This window comes from Thamnophis elegans, chromosome 12 (assembly GCF_009769535.1).
Source record: "Thamnophis elegans isolate rThaEle1 chromosome 12, rThaEle1.pri, whole genome shotgun sequence".
Lineage (NCBI taxonomy): Eukaryota > Metazoa > Chordata > Lepidosauria > Squamata > Colubridae > Thamnophis > Thamnophis elegans.
Window position 1 is genome coordinate 26,098,622 of NC_045552.1, and position 12,333 is coordinate 26,110,954.

At 43.0% G+C, this 12,333-nt stretch overlaps 1 protein-coding gene across 1 annotated transcript in view; it reads right to left on the minus strand.

Moving 5' to 3' along the window:
• The window catches only part of COL16A1 (collagen type XVI alpha 1 chain), a 297,538-nt gene that overhangs the window by 102,083 nt on the left and 183,122 nt on the right, over positions 1 to 12,333 (minus strand). Inside the window, exons 24-25 of the mRNA XM_032227775.1 lie at positions 2,258 to 2,293; positions 599 to 700 (exon numbers count right to left, since the gene is read on the minus strand). Of these exons, the coding sequence (XP_032083666.1) occupies positions 599 to 700; positions 2,258 to 2,293 (138 nt within the window). The remainder of the gene's footprint in view (positions 1 to 598; positions 701 to 2,257; positions 2,294 to 12,333) is intronic.

Below are 12,333 nucleotides of genomic sequence, written 5' to 3' on the forward strand. Positions count from 1 at the left end.
TCTACTCTACTGCATTCTAACCACTGAGCCACCATGGCTCATACAATGCTGTCAACAATGAAGGCAAATATACAGGTCCCAGAATAATGTTGCAGGATCCAATCTGGGTTGGTCACTGGGACTAGAGGTTTAGTCAGAATGATACATTCTGGTGAGAAAGATGGTCCCTGAGGATGGGCTCCAGTACAAGTTTGAAAGCTTCGAAGACTAAACCTCTGGTCCTGATGACCAACCCAAATTGGATCTTAGAGGCTGCCATTTAATTGGATGGCCCATTTAAATAGTTTAAAACAATTAAACAACCTTGAACAACCCCTCCTCCCAATGCCCCATTAGCAAATCTGCATATTCGTGTACAGTATTTTGTGCCCTGAAATATCATCAGCCAACTTTGCAGGAGAAAGCTGAGGCAATAAATGAAAAGTAGGCCAGAAGATGATATGGACCTCATGAACTTTCCTATTCACAGAAAATGTTCAGGGCATTGCATTATATCCATGAGGACCAGAAACTCTCTTTGACATCCTTGGTATTGCTCTTCATCCCTCTACCAGTCAGAGGCATAAGCTCATAAAAAAAATCAAGGATTTATACTTACGGGAAGCCCAGGAAGTCTCAACCAATTGCTGTTTTTAGACTCATTTCCCCCCGGCCGTTGCGATTGAGAGGCGGGGGGGATGCATGACAAGCATGGTTCACCCTGAAGAGATAGAGAGCAGAAAGCCAAGGTTTAGATAGGGCCAGTTCAATTCTGCAGGCTGTTAAGTCAGTAAAGCTTCTGCCAGAGATGGTGTCAAAGGAGGTCAGAAGCCAAATGAGCTAATGTCTAGTAAATAGACTCAATCTAAGGAATACAGAGTACAAAATAACTGAGTTTGAAAGGACTTTGGAGATCTTCCTCCTGCCCAAGCAGGTGACTTTACACTGGTTCTGACCTAGGCTTCCTGAGAGCATGAAGCAAACTCCTTATTCTGACAAAATCCCCTTTTTATTAATTGACTGTGAATTCTGCTCATTCACATCCAGCAAAGTCTTTCAAGGGAGGATTTACAGTCACAAACCTTATCTGGCTTAGAGAGCTGACAGGCTGATATCTGCAAAACTAATTGTCTCCTGCAAACTCCACTCCCCTTTCGCTCCTCTTTTACTTCCTCTGGGAGAGGCCATTCACCGTCCACCTGTGGCCTTACTCCCAAGTTGACCCCTGCTCTTTAGCTCTTTCCTTTGTCTGGCAACTCTGCGCAAGTGCACACTGGGAACGGGCTCCCCCTGTTCTTCTACCTCACTGATGTCTGACTCTGGAGGCTCTGGAGGCAGCAGATAACTCCCAGATGGCCCTGGCCCCCTCTCTGCCTCTGACACAGAGCCCGCGTCCGAGCCTTCCCCTGACTCCAGGACTGGCCCATGCTCCTCCCTAACCTCCTCACTGTCTGAATCTGCTGCCAGTTCCACTGGCCGCTGCGGGGCCAGAAAAATACCATTCCAGACAAATGGATGTCCAATCTCTTCTTAAAAATCTCCAGTGAGAAACCATCCACAAAATCTGGAAGCAAGACTAATTGCTTAATTGATTAATTAATTGATTAATTGTTCTCATTGTCAGGAAATCTCTCCATTGTTCTAGGTTGGATCTCTCTTTGATACGTCTCCATCCATTACTTCTTGTCCTGTCTGAAGTGCTTTGGAGAATAGGTTGTCTCCCTCTCTTTTGTGACAGTGTCTCAAATACTGGAAGACGGCTATCATGTCACCCCTAGTACTTCTCTTTGTTAGACTAGACAGACCCAGTTCCTGCAACCATTCATATGTTTCAGCCTCCAGACCCCTAATCATCTTTGTCGCTATTCTTTGCAAAGAATCTTTGTTGTTATTCTTTGCACTCTTTCCAGAGTCTCAGCTTCTTTTTGGTATCATGGTGACCAAAACTGGATGCAGTATTCCAAGTGTCGTTTTACCAAGGCACTATATAGTGTATATTATACAGTAAATGGGAAAAAAGAGGTCAATCTCAGTTTCAGAGCTATGATGATCATTTGTTTTACACATGCTTAGTGGATTCAGCAGATTTGTGAGTAAGATCAGCAAAAGAGAGGAATTTACCAAGAGGAGAAGGAGGCAGAGGGAGCATCATAGCATTGGTTCGTTGCATAGGATCTGAAGCCAGGAAATCAGCAAGGGGGGGGGGAACCTAAAATTAAAGAGAAAATAGGCCCAAGGAGAGATAAGAAAAGGGTTATCCAGAGAAATTGCCAATTACCTTTTCTCCTTTAATGCCATTAATCCCAGGGTCCCCCTAAAAGGAAAAAAGAAAATAACAAGAAATGGAAATTGGGAGCAGAACAGAAAATGAACAGCCTTGCCTCCAGCTGAGACTAGTTCACCATGGCAAAGCTGCTGCATCTGGGAATCCAGACAGTAAATACAGTTGACACAAGTCTGAAAGTGGTTCCAAACAGCTGTTGCGTACACAATGACAGCTCTTCTAAGCCTTTCCACCTGGTGACTTAGAAGACAGGGGGCTGAATGGATTGGTGCCCAGTTGGGCATTTGTCAGCAAAAGTTCCAGAACTGGTTCAGTGCTTAACTTCAGAGGTGACTCACGTCTGTCATACCATAGTCAGCATGCGTGGAATTGAATGGAGCCAAGCAAAGACACTCACCAATTTTGGAAATGTGCTGGAATCAGGCTGCCACAGTTTCCCTGCTTAATGGCCCTTGTGGTTACTTTCCTTTGTGCTCCATATGTCTCTGGGTCCTGCTGGTTTGAGCAGGTCAGAAATATCTTCTCTCCAGCTAAGGGCTCTTAGAAGGAGCCCAAAGGAAATCTTTAAATGAACACTGGGAAAATGTCCTCTCTCTTTTTTTTCGCACCTCGGTTTTGCAAATTTCTTAAGCTTAATTTGCAAATCTGAAATGCACATTTTTAAAAAATCTTACAAGAATATGGGTATATTTTGGTGAAGAGTTCTCAAAGCTGTACATTTGGGACTGCGGTTTTTCCCAAGGCAGAAAAGTTTCACAACTATTTTACATGAAAAGAAAGAACTTCTTTTCAGGATAAGTAATGAGATGGTGAGAAGAAAAGGACATAACTAAGAGATTAGATTGGCTCCATCCCTGCTGGCCTCCCATAACACTTTGAAAACTTTATGCTAAGTTTGGGGCCCTCCTGTGTGTGTATGCGTTTGTGTGTCAGAGCCCATCTCCTGCCTGTGTTCATAGTTTAGATGATGCCCAACTGCTGCGTGGTTTAATATAGTGTGCTTTTTATCTATTTTATTGTAAACCACCTGGAATCACAGCTATCAACACTGAGTAAATAAAACTTAACACAGATAGTATTTGCCTCTCCATGCAGTTCTATTCTGCTCACTCATTTCTCTCATGTTCATCCACTGCTCTGCACATTTCCTTTGTTCTTTAAAGCGCTCACTTCTTTTTCTGAAGACCTCATCAACTCCATCCAACCATGACTTTCCCAGTTTCCCTGTTCTCTCCCCCTCAACCCATCTTTTCCCTTTGTATACTTGCTGTGCAATTCAATACTACTCTATTTTCTGTCTTTAGCCAAGCCACTGAAATGTACTTCTTCCATAGAGGTGAGACATTTCTGTATTCACAGCATATACATTCATTACTTCTTCATTCTTCTTTTATCATCATGCACACTTCTTAACCATGCTGTCTCACTGCATTCACCAGACTCTCATGTTTCTTCTTACATGTCTGTTCTGACCCCCCTCTTTGCTTGTTCACAAACGACAGCCAGACAGAAATTCAAAGGAAATATCTTTATCAGTCCTGGCTCAAGCTGGCTGCGAGCCCAAAATAAACGTAGATAAAATCTCTGGCAAAAAGTTACACAGCAAATGCAAAAACAAAACTCTTACAGCAAACCAGGTTTACAGAAAGCAAATCACTTATCCAAGTGCCTCTTTGAATCAGGGAACTGAACTCATGAACAAACGAACGACAAACGACGTTGACTTCTGCAACTAAGGCATGGCACCATCAGTCTTTTATCTACAGGAGAAGACTCTAACAAGCAACAGCTGCTCATTATCCTGCAACAACTCACAGATTTCTGCTGAGTCACAACACTATCCCCCACCGCAGGGCCCTTCCCCCGGGTCTGACGGTCCGGATGCGGTCGGAATGGATTGTCCATAAGATGGCCCGCACTCAGTTCCTGTGTTTCCTCCTTCGTGATTCTCAAATACCTGCAGGAACATTCCCCTTGATCCAATGCACCCCAGGTATCCGGTAGCCACTACGTCTCCTCCTGCCCTGCACGGCGGCGACACCCCATGCAGGGTCCTCCTCCAAGGCTGACCCACCAGCCCCCGTGCTGTCGGAGTCTGGCTGCAGCTCTAACAGCTCCAGACGAGCCCTAACACCCTGTCCAGGGTTCTCCACCCTCTCCGGAAGGGTTGATGACAGCCTCCACAGAACACAGTCCAAGACACTGGTACCCTGCTGGGAACCTAGAAATGAAGTCCTGTGTTGCGGGGACCAGGGTCGGCAAGGGCTGGAATCTTGGCGAAGCCCTCCTCGCAGACCTGGCCCATTGGCACTGGACACATGACTCCACGCACTTCCGCACATCATTTCTTAAATGGGGCCACCAGAACTGACGGGATGCCAGGTGCAATGTCCAGAAAAAACCCCAATGTCTCACTGCAGAAGCGCCATGAACTTGAGAGAGCACCTGTCTACGGATGTGCCCTGCGGGAACATAGAGCCGGCCCTGATACTTCAAAAGATCCCCTTCCAAAGTCCACGAGGAAGCCGGCCCTACTTCCACCTTTCTTCACTCCACCCATTCGTCACCCCGCTGCGCATCCCGTATCAGAGACTGTATGCTCACGGGATGATAAACTGCAGTGCAGGATGCAACAGGTAGAACAGTCCGAGGTGGAAGCGAGTCCGTAGGGTCAGAATTCTCCGATTTCCTAGGCAGGGCATCCGCCCTGGGATTCCACACCCCACGAATGCACACTACATTGTGCGAATGGGGTATCACAGCCGCACAAACGTGCCGGTTGTCTGACATGATAGTTCGTTGCTGAGGGACGGCTACAGTCCGCGCAACCCTTCTATTCTTCTTGGGGCAACTCCCCCCGCAGGTGTCCAAGATCCCCACAGTAGAAACACAATCCCTCAGCATGTCATCTGTCCATCTCTGTACGTGACACTCGAGGTCTGACAGCACTCAACTCCATGGGCTCCTCCCAGTCCACTGCAGTCTCTTGATAAGCTGGCATGCTGGTGGTCTCCTGGAATGCACGGCGAGGCCTTCGCCTCTGCAGCCGGGCGTCTATCCGGGGGCATGTGGACCAACGCGTCGAATGTCAGTGGCCTGTCCACCCTTGCCAGTTCATCTTGCAAGGCATCTGACAATCCATCTTGGAAAGTGTCCATCAGAGCTGGTTCATTCCACATTGAATCCTGGCTACGCAGCCTGAATTCACTTACATAGTCTTGCAATGAACCACTCCCCTGCTGCAGTGACCTCAGACAGCTAGTTGATGTTTACTCCTTAATAGGATCCTCAAACATCAACCGAAAATGCTGACAGAAACCCTGGAAGTCATCCAACAAAGGGCTAGGCTGGATTAACAAGGGGGTAGCCCAATGGGCAGCTGTGCCTGAGAGCAAACTGATAATAAATCCCACCTTTGTCCGGTCAGTGGGAAAGTCCTCCGCTTTCAAACTCATGAACAGCTGGTATTGTCCCAGAAACACAGCAAACATGGCCTGACTCCCATCAAATTTATCCAGCATGGCTACTGGGCACTTCCCCCTTCGCTCGGGGCGGGGGGGTTGCAGCTCTCTGCAGTTGAGCAATTTGGTCAGCCAATACAGCTATCTGGTGAGTCAGTCTGGCATTTTCAGAGTACAATTGCTCCATAATTAAATAAATGGAGATTTGTCAGGGCAGAAGTCAAACTGTTCTGACCCCCCTCTTTGCTTGTTCACAAACGACAGCCAGACAGAACTTCAAAGGAAATATCTTTATCAGTCCCGGCTCAAGCTGGCTGCAAGCCCAAAATAAACGTAGATAAAGTCTCTGGCAAAAAGTTACACAGCAAATGCAAAAACAAAACTCTTACAGCAAACCAGGTTTATAGAAAGCAAATCACTTATCCAAGTGCCTCTTTGAATCATGAAACTGAACTCACGAACAAACAAACGACGAACGACGTTGACTTCTGCAACTAAGGCGTGGCACCATCAGTCTTTTATCTGCAGGAGAAGACCCTAACGAGCAACAGCTGCTCATTATCCTGCAACAACTCACAGATTTCTGCTGAGTCACAACACATATCCATTATTAACTTCCATACATCTAAGCTGGTGGAAACATGATCTAATAGATGGCCTTTTTTGCTTCTTTTGATGACAACATATTACCTACCAACTTTCTACCAATATTTGGTTATCTTAACTTCCTATCTTTAATAAGCATTTCACTGAAGTGCATCAATTAATCAACACTATGATCAGGGGTGAAATTCAGCAGGTTCTGACAGGTTCTGGAGAACCGGTAGTGGAAATTTTGAGTAGTTTGGAGAACCGGCAAATACCCCCTCTGGTTGGCCCCAGATTGGGGAGGGAATGGAGATTTTGCAATATCCTTCCCCCAAGAGTGCAGTGGGAATGGAAATTTTGCAGTATACTTCTCCTACCATGCCCACCAAGCCATAGCCACAGAACTGGTAGTAAAAAAATGTTTAATTTCACCACTGACTATGATATATAATTCTTATTCCACTTTCCCTGTGAAACACAACTAAGATGGTCTTTGAAATATTCATTTCATGTTTCTTGTTGCTACCTAATATTTGCTGCACATCATTTGGACTTTCAGCCAAGAACATTATCAGCTACATTCATCTCTCTAATCCTCATATAGATAAAGAGGTAAAAGTTTCCTGTGTCCAGTCGTGTCCGACTCTAGGGGTTGGTGCTCATCTCCATTTCTTGTCCGGGGGAGCAGTGTTATCTGAAGACATTTCCATTGTCACGTGGCCAGCATGTCTATATGCTAGAATAGAATAGAGCTGGAAGGGACATTGGAGGTCTTTTCTAGTCGAGCCTCCTGCTCAAGCAGGAGAACCAGTGGGGGGATTCAGCCGGTTAGCACCGATTCGGAAGAACCTTTTGTTAACACTTTGTGGAGTTCTGTGAACTGGCTGAATAGTGAAGTCCGCCTGCTTGCCGGCATAATGATTCCAGTAGTTCACACATACCTCAGATGTTCCTGCTCATTGGTAATTAACCAACGGAAGAGAAAAGAAAAAGAAGAAATAACCACATAGCCATTTCCTCAGCAGAAAAATTCTAGCACCTTTAAAACTTGGGGGGGGGGGGAGGGATCAATTGAAAGAGAGGATTTTTTCCCCCTTCTCTCTTCCTTCAGACAGGCAAGAACCATTTAACGGGCGAATACTTAGTTGCAATAACAAGACTTCAGGAATGCAGGCAGCACAGAAATAATAGAAACTTAACAGATCATACAGATTATCAGAGTTGGAAGGGACCTTGTAGGTCATCTAGTCCAACCCCCTAGCCAAGCAGGAGACTCTGCACCATTTCTGACAAATGGCAGTCCAATCTCTTCTTGAAAGCCTCCAGTGATGAAGCCCCCACAATTTCCGAGGGCAACTTCTGTTCCATTGGTTGATTGTTCTCACTGTCAGAAAGTTTCTCCTTATTTCTAGGTTGAATCTCTCTTTGTCCTTGAAAGGATTAGGCCAGGGAAGTTTTAAAAATGTTAATACAGAGCAGGAGTTTCTTGTCAGAGTTCTTATGTCTTTTTAAATGCACTTTCTAATTAGCAGAATTGAATTCATTAATTTGGAATAGGGTTGCAATGCTGTTTCTATTTTTATGTATTTTGATACTGCATTTTCAGCATTTAAGAGTTAGCTTACAGTATTAGACTGTAAATATTTCAAATTGTCTTGTAACTGGGTTGCTTGTGTGTGATGGAGCATCCACAACTTCTGAAGGCAAGCTATTTCATTGGTTGATTGGTCTCACCCTTAGGAAATTTCTTCTTAGTCCTAGGTTGCTTCTCTCTTTGGTTAGTTTTCATCCATTGTTTCTTGACGTGCCTTTAGGTGCTTTGGAAAATAGATTGACCCCCACATTTTTGTAGGAGCTCCTCAAATTTCCTGACAGGACTATTAATCAGTGGAACAACTTGTCTCCAGAAGTTGTGAATGCTCCAACACTGGAAGTTTTTAAGAAGATGTTGGATAACCATTTGTCTGAAATGGTGTAGGGTTTCCTGCCTAAGCAAGAGGTTGGACTAGAAGACCTCCAAGGTCCCTTCCAATTCTGTTATTCTATTCTATTCTATTTTAAATATTGGAACAGTGCTATTTTATTATGCTATTTTATTGAGAGTTGGACTAAAGATAAATTTTCTAAGGGTGAGACCAATCAAGTTGGCCATGCCCACCGAGTCCCATGACCACTCAGCCGGTCATAAGAGCAGAGGATCAGTTGTTAAATTATTTGAATCCCACACTTGAGGAGACCCTCTACCATTTCAGATAAGTGACTGTCTAGTCTCACCTTTAAAACCTCCAGTGATGGAACACCCACAATTTCTGGAGGCAAGCTGGTTCACTGGTTAATTGTTTTCACTGTTAGGAAGTTTTTCCTTAATTCCAGGTTGCTTCTCTCTTTGATTTGCTGAAGGCACATGCTGTTACTTTCCCACCAAAGTGGACCTATTTATCTACTGGTATTTGCATGCTTTCAAAGAGTGGTGGCCTAGTGGTGAAGATGTTCATTTCCCATTCAGAAGGTTGAAGTTCAATCTAGGTGGCAACAGATATTTCTCTCCTGCTATGAACCCCATGTAGTGTCAGGAAGGGCACTGGCCAGTAAATGCTCAGCTCCATCAGGTTGTCCCAACTCTACCCCAAATTAAAGGATTGCAGCAGTGGTAGGTTGCTAACTGGTTTACTACTTGTTTGCTTGTCCGTGCGCTTGTTTGTGTGCACAATGCTTCTGCGCATTCGCAAAAGTGGCTGGGCAGGTGGGCAGAGCCTCCCACTGCCGCCACTACCAGTTCAGCCGAACTGTGCCAAACTGGGAGCAACCCACCTCTGGATTACAGGATTGTAAAAAGGGAGTTATTATTACATTTATATGCCACGCATCTCACTATCAAGCAACTCTAAACCAACATATTTTCTTTTTCATATCCTTCTTAAGAACCTTCTGAAGAGTAAAAATCTGATCTGTGTTCTCCCTGCTTACCATAAAGCCATAGTACACTTTCCAAATTGCCATTTTTGATACTTTTCCAGTCAAAATTCTACCAAAGAGTTTCCCGGATGCACTTATTCCCCTGTAATATTTACATTCATCCTTGCAATCTTTTCCTTTGTATAGGCAATAATGATAGTATGGCTCCAATCATCAGTCATAAATGGATTCTGTGAACATATAGTAAACAGAACATACAGTATCTAAATTTTAGTGGTTCGCCAATAATCCCACATACTCCTGAGCCTTAGCCTTTTTTCATCATCCTCACAACACTCAGCTCTTCCTTTTTCAGTACTTGCTCCTTAGATACTAAAGTTGAACAGCATTTATTTCGCTCCCCCTCTTCCATTTATTACTGTCTAAAATATTCCTTCCAACATTTTCTCATTTCACTTTTGAAGGAGAATTTCATTTCATCACTTTTATTTTTAATTCCATGCACTCTGCAGGAGATTCCTTGTTTAGTCCTCTCTCCCTACTTGCAAAACAGTAGGCATTTTATTTCCATCAAAATCGCCCTGCGTTTTCTCGGATTCTTTTAATCTTAACCATTCCATGCTTTTTCAGATTATATTTTTGCAAATTCTTCTCTTTCGATACACATTACTAAACGTCATTCGGCTTCCTATTTTGCAGCAATCATTCTCTTATATGCATTTCTTTTTCATCCACAACCTCTTTTCCTTCATCATACCATTATTCTTTTTCACATATCCCATTACTGTAATTCCATACCTGCTGTGGCATCTGGAAACGCAATTGATTTTGTTTTTTGCAGCTTTCACAATTTCATTCTTTGCATCTAATTTTTTTTTGGATACCTGATTTCTATTTTTCACTTCCTGCATTCATTTTTACTTTCACCCTTGTTACTTCTCCTTCTTCAATGTCCTTCTATGTTTAATTTTTCCCGAGAACCACTTTTTCTCGCTGAGAAATGTTCTGCCTCGCATTGAAAGCATCGCTTAGCTAATTGTCTCAGTCCTTCACCGTAGACCATCAAATCAATCATGCTTTTAGATTTATATTAATTTCTTTGCCTTCCAGCTGAGAAAGGCAATGTGCTGACTTCTTGGTTCTTCACTGAGGAAAATGGTCTCTCTCCTCATCTTTTGATGGTTCTATTAATTGTTAAGTCAAAAACTCCCTTTGTTTCGCCTTTGTTTAAACTAAACCGTAGGTTGATGGATGACGAGACTGAGGTTAAAATTACCTCAGAAAGCAGAAACTGCTTCTTATTGCTCTCCATCCAAGCAAGTACAGTTTCTTCAAACTGAAAAGCAGTAAAAACTGGATTTATTCCGGAACTTTATTTATTGCAGAAATGTGTAAGGCCATTCTATGACAAGTCTGGACATTGCCTAGTTGAAATAAACATACTGTACAATTAAAACTAACAAATAACACCCAACTGGCAGGAGAAATGCAACAAGGCATATAGGACCTGCCACTCATTTTAACTCCAAAGGCTAGAGGATCAGCCAGATTTTCTATCCATATTTTAAACATGGATAGTGGGGAGATCTCAGGGAAGACGGTGTTCCAGCATGCTTCCTGGGTGTCATTAGATGCACAATTTAAGTGACAAGGCAAAGATCTGCCTTTACAAATAGTTCAGAAATGCAGGTTATGTAACAAGGTAGAATAGAATAACAGAGTTGGAAGGGACCTTGAAGGTCTTCTAGTCCAACCCCCTGCCCAACATCTTCTTAAAAACTTGCAGTGTTGAAGCATTCACAACTTCTGGAGGCAATGATTTTGATTAATTATTCTAACTGTCAGGAAATTTCTCCTTTGTTCTAAGGTGCTTCTCTCCTTGATTAGTTTCCACGCATTGCTTCTTGTCCTACCCTCAGGTGCTTTGGAGAATAGTTTGACTCCCTTTTCTTTGTGGCAACCCCTGAGATATCAGAACACTGCTATCATATCTCCCCTAGTCCTTCTTTTCATTAAACTAGACATGCCAGCTCCTGCAACCGTTCTTCATATGTTTTAGCCTCCAGCCTCCTAATGATCTTTGTTGCTCTTCTTTGCATTCTTTCTAGAGTCTCCAAATCTTTTTTACATCATGGCAACCAAAACTGGATGCCATATTCCAAGTATGGCCTTACCAAGGCATTGTAAAATGGTATTAACACTTCACATTATCTTGATTCTATCCCTCTGTTTATGCAGCCTAGAACTGTTGGCTCTTCTCCACTTCTTTGTCCTCTATTCCATTCTATTCTACTATATAGTATATTCTAGTGTTGCCACATCAATTATCTGCATTTTATTTCTTTTCTTCTTTCTTCTGGTTAGATCTGGTATGTTTTGATTGTTTGATCAGTTTTTATTGGGAAATCTCATAATATTTTAATCTGCTCATTGTCAACTATTTTTTTAACTCTAGATTCCCACCAGTTTTTCATTATTCAAACATGGTAATTTTTACATATGCTGTAATAAATCATTCTGGCAACTGTGTTATGGCATTGTAATCAGTTTGTGAAGAATTGAGTACAGAATCAACTGATTCTTTTGCCTTGAATCTGCACTTCGAATTATTTGATGATTTTTCCATTCTGGCCTCAATTGTATTAGCTTGAATACTTTGCTCTTGAGCAACCAAAATCAAGTCTTCAGTTCTTTTTTTTTTAATGTTTCAGGTATAAGCCGTTGCTATATCATTATTATAAACACAAAAATTTAAAATCACAGCTAACAGTTTTGCTTCTAATGACTATAAAGGTAAAGATTCCACTCGCACATATGTGCTAGTTGTTCCTGATTCTAGGGAGCAGTGCTCATCTCTATTTCAAAGCCGAAGAGCCAACGCTGTCTGAAGACGTCTCCGTGGTCATGTGGTCAGCATGACTAAACGCCAAAGGTGCACGGAACGCTGTTACCTTCCCACCAAAGGTGGTTGCTATCATTCTACTTGCATTTTTTACATGCTTTCGAATTGCTAGGTTGGCAGAAGTTGGGACAAGTAACAGGAGCTGTTTTAGAACCATTTCATTCACTTAACAAACTGTGCAAAAAAGACAATAAAATTGTACA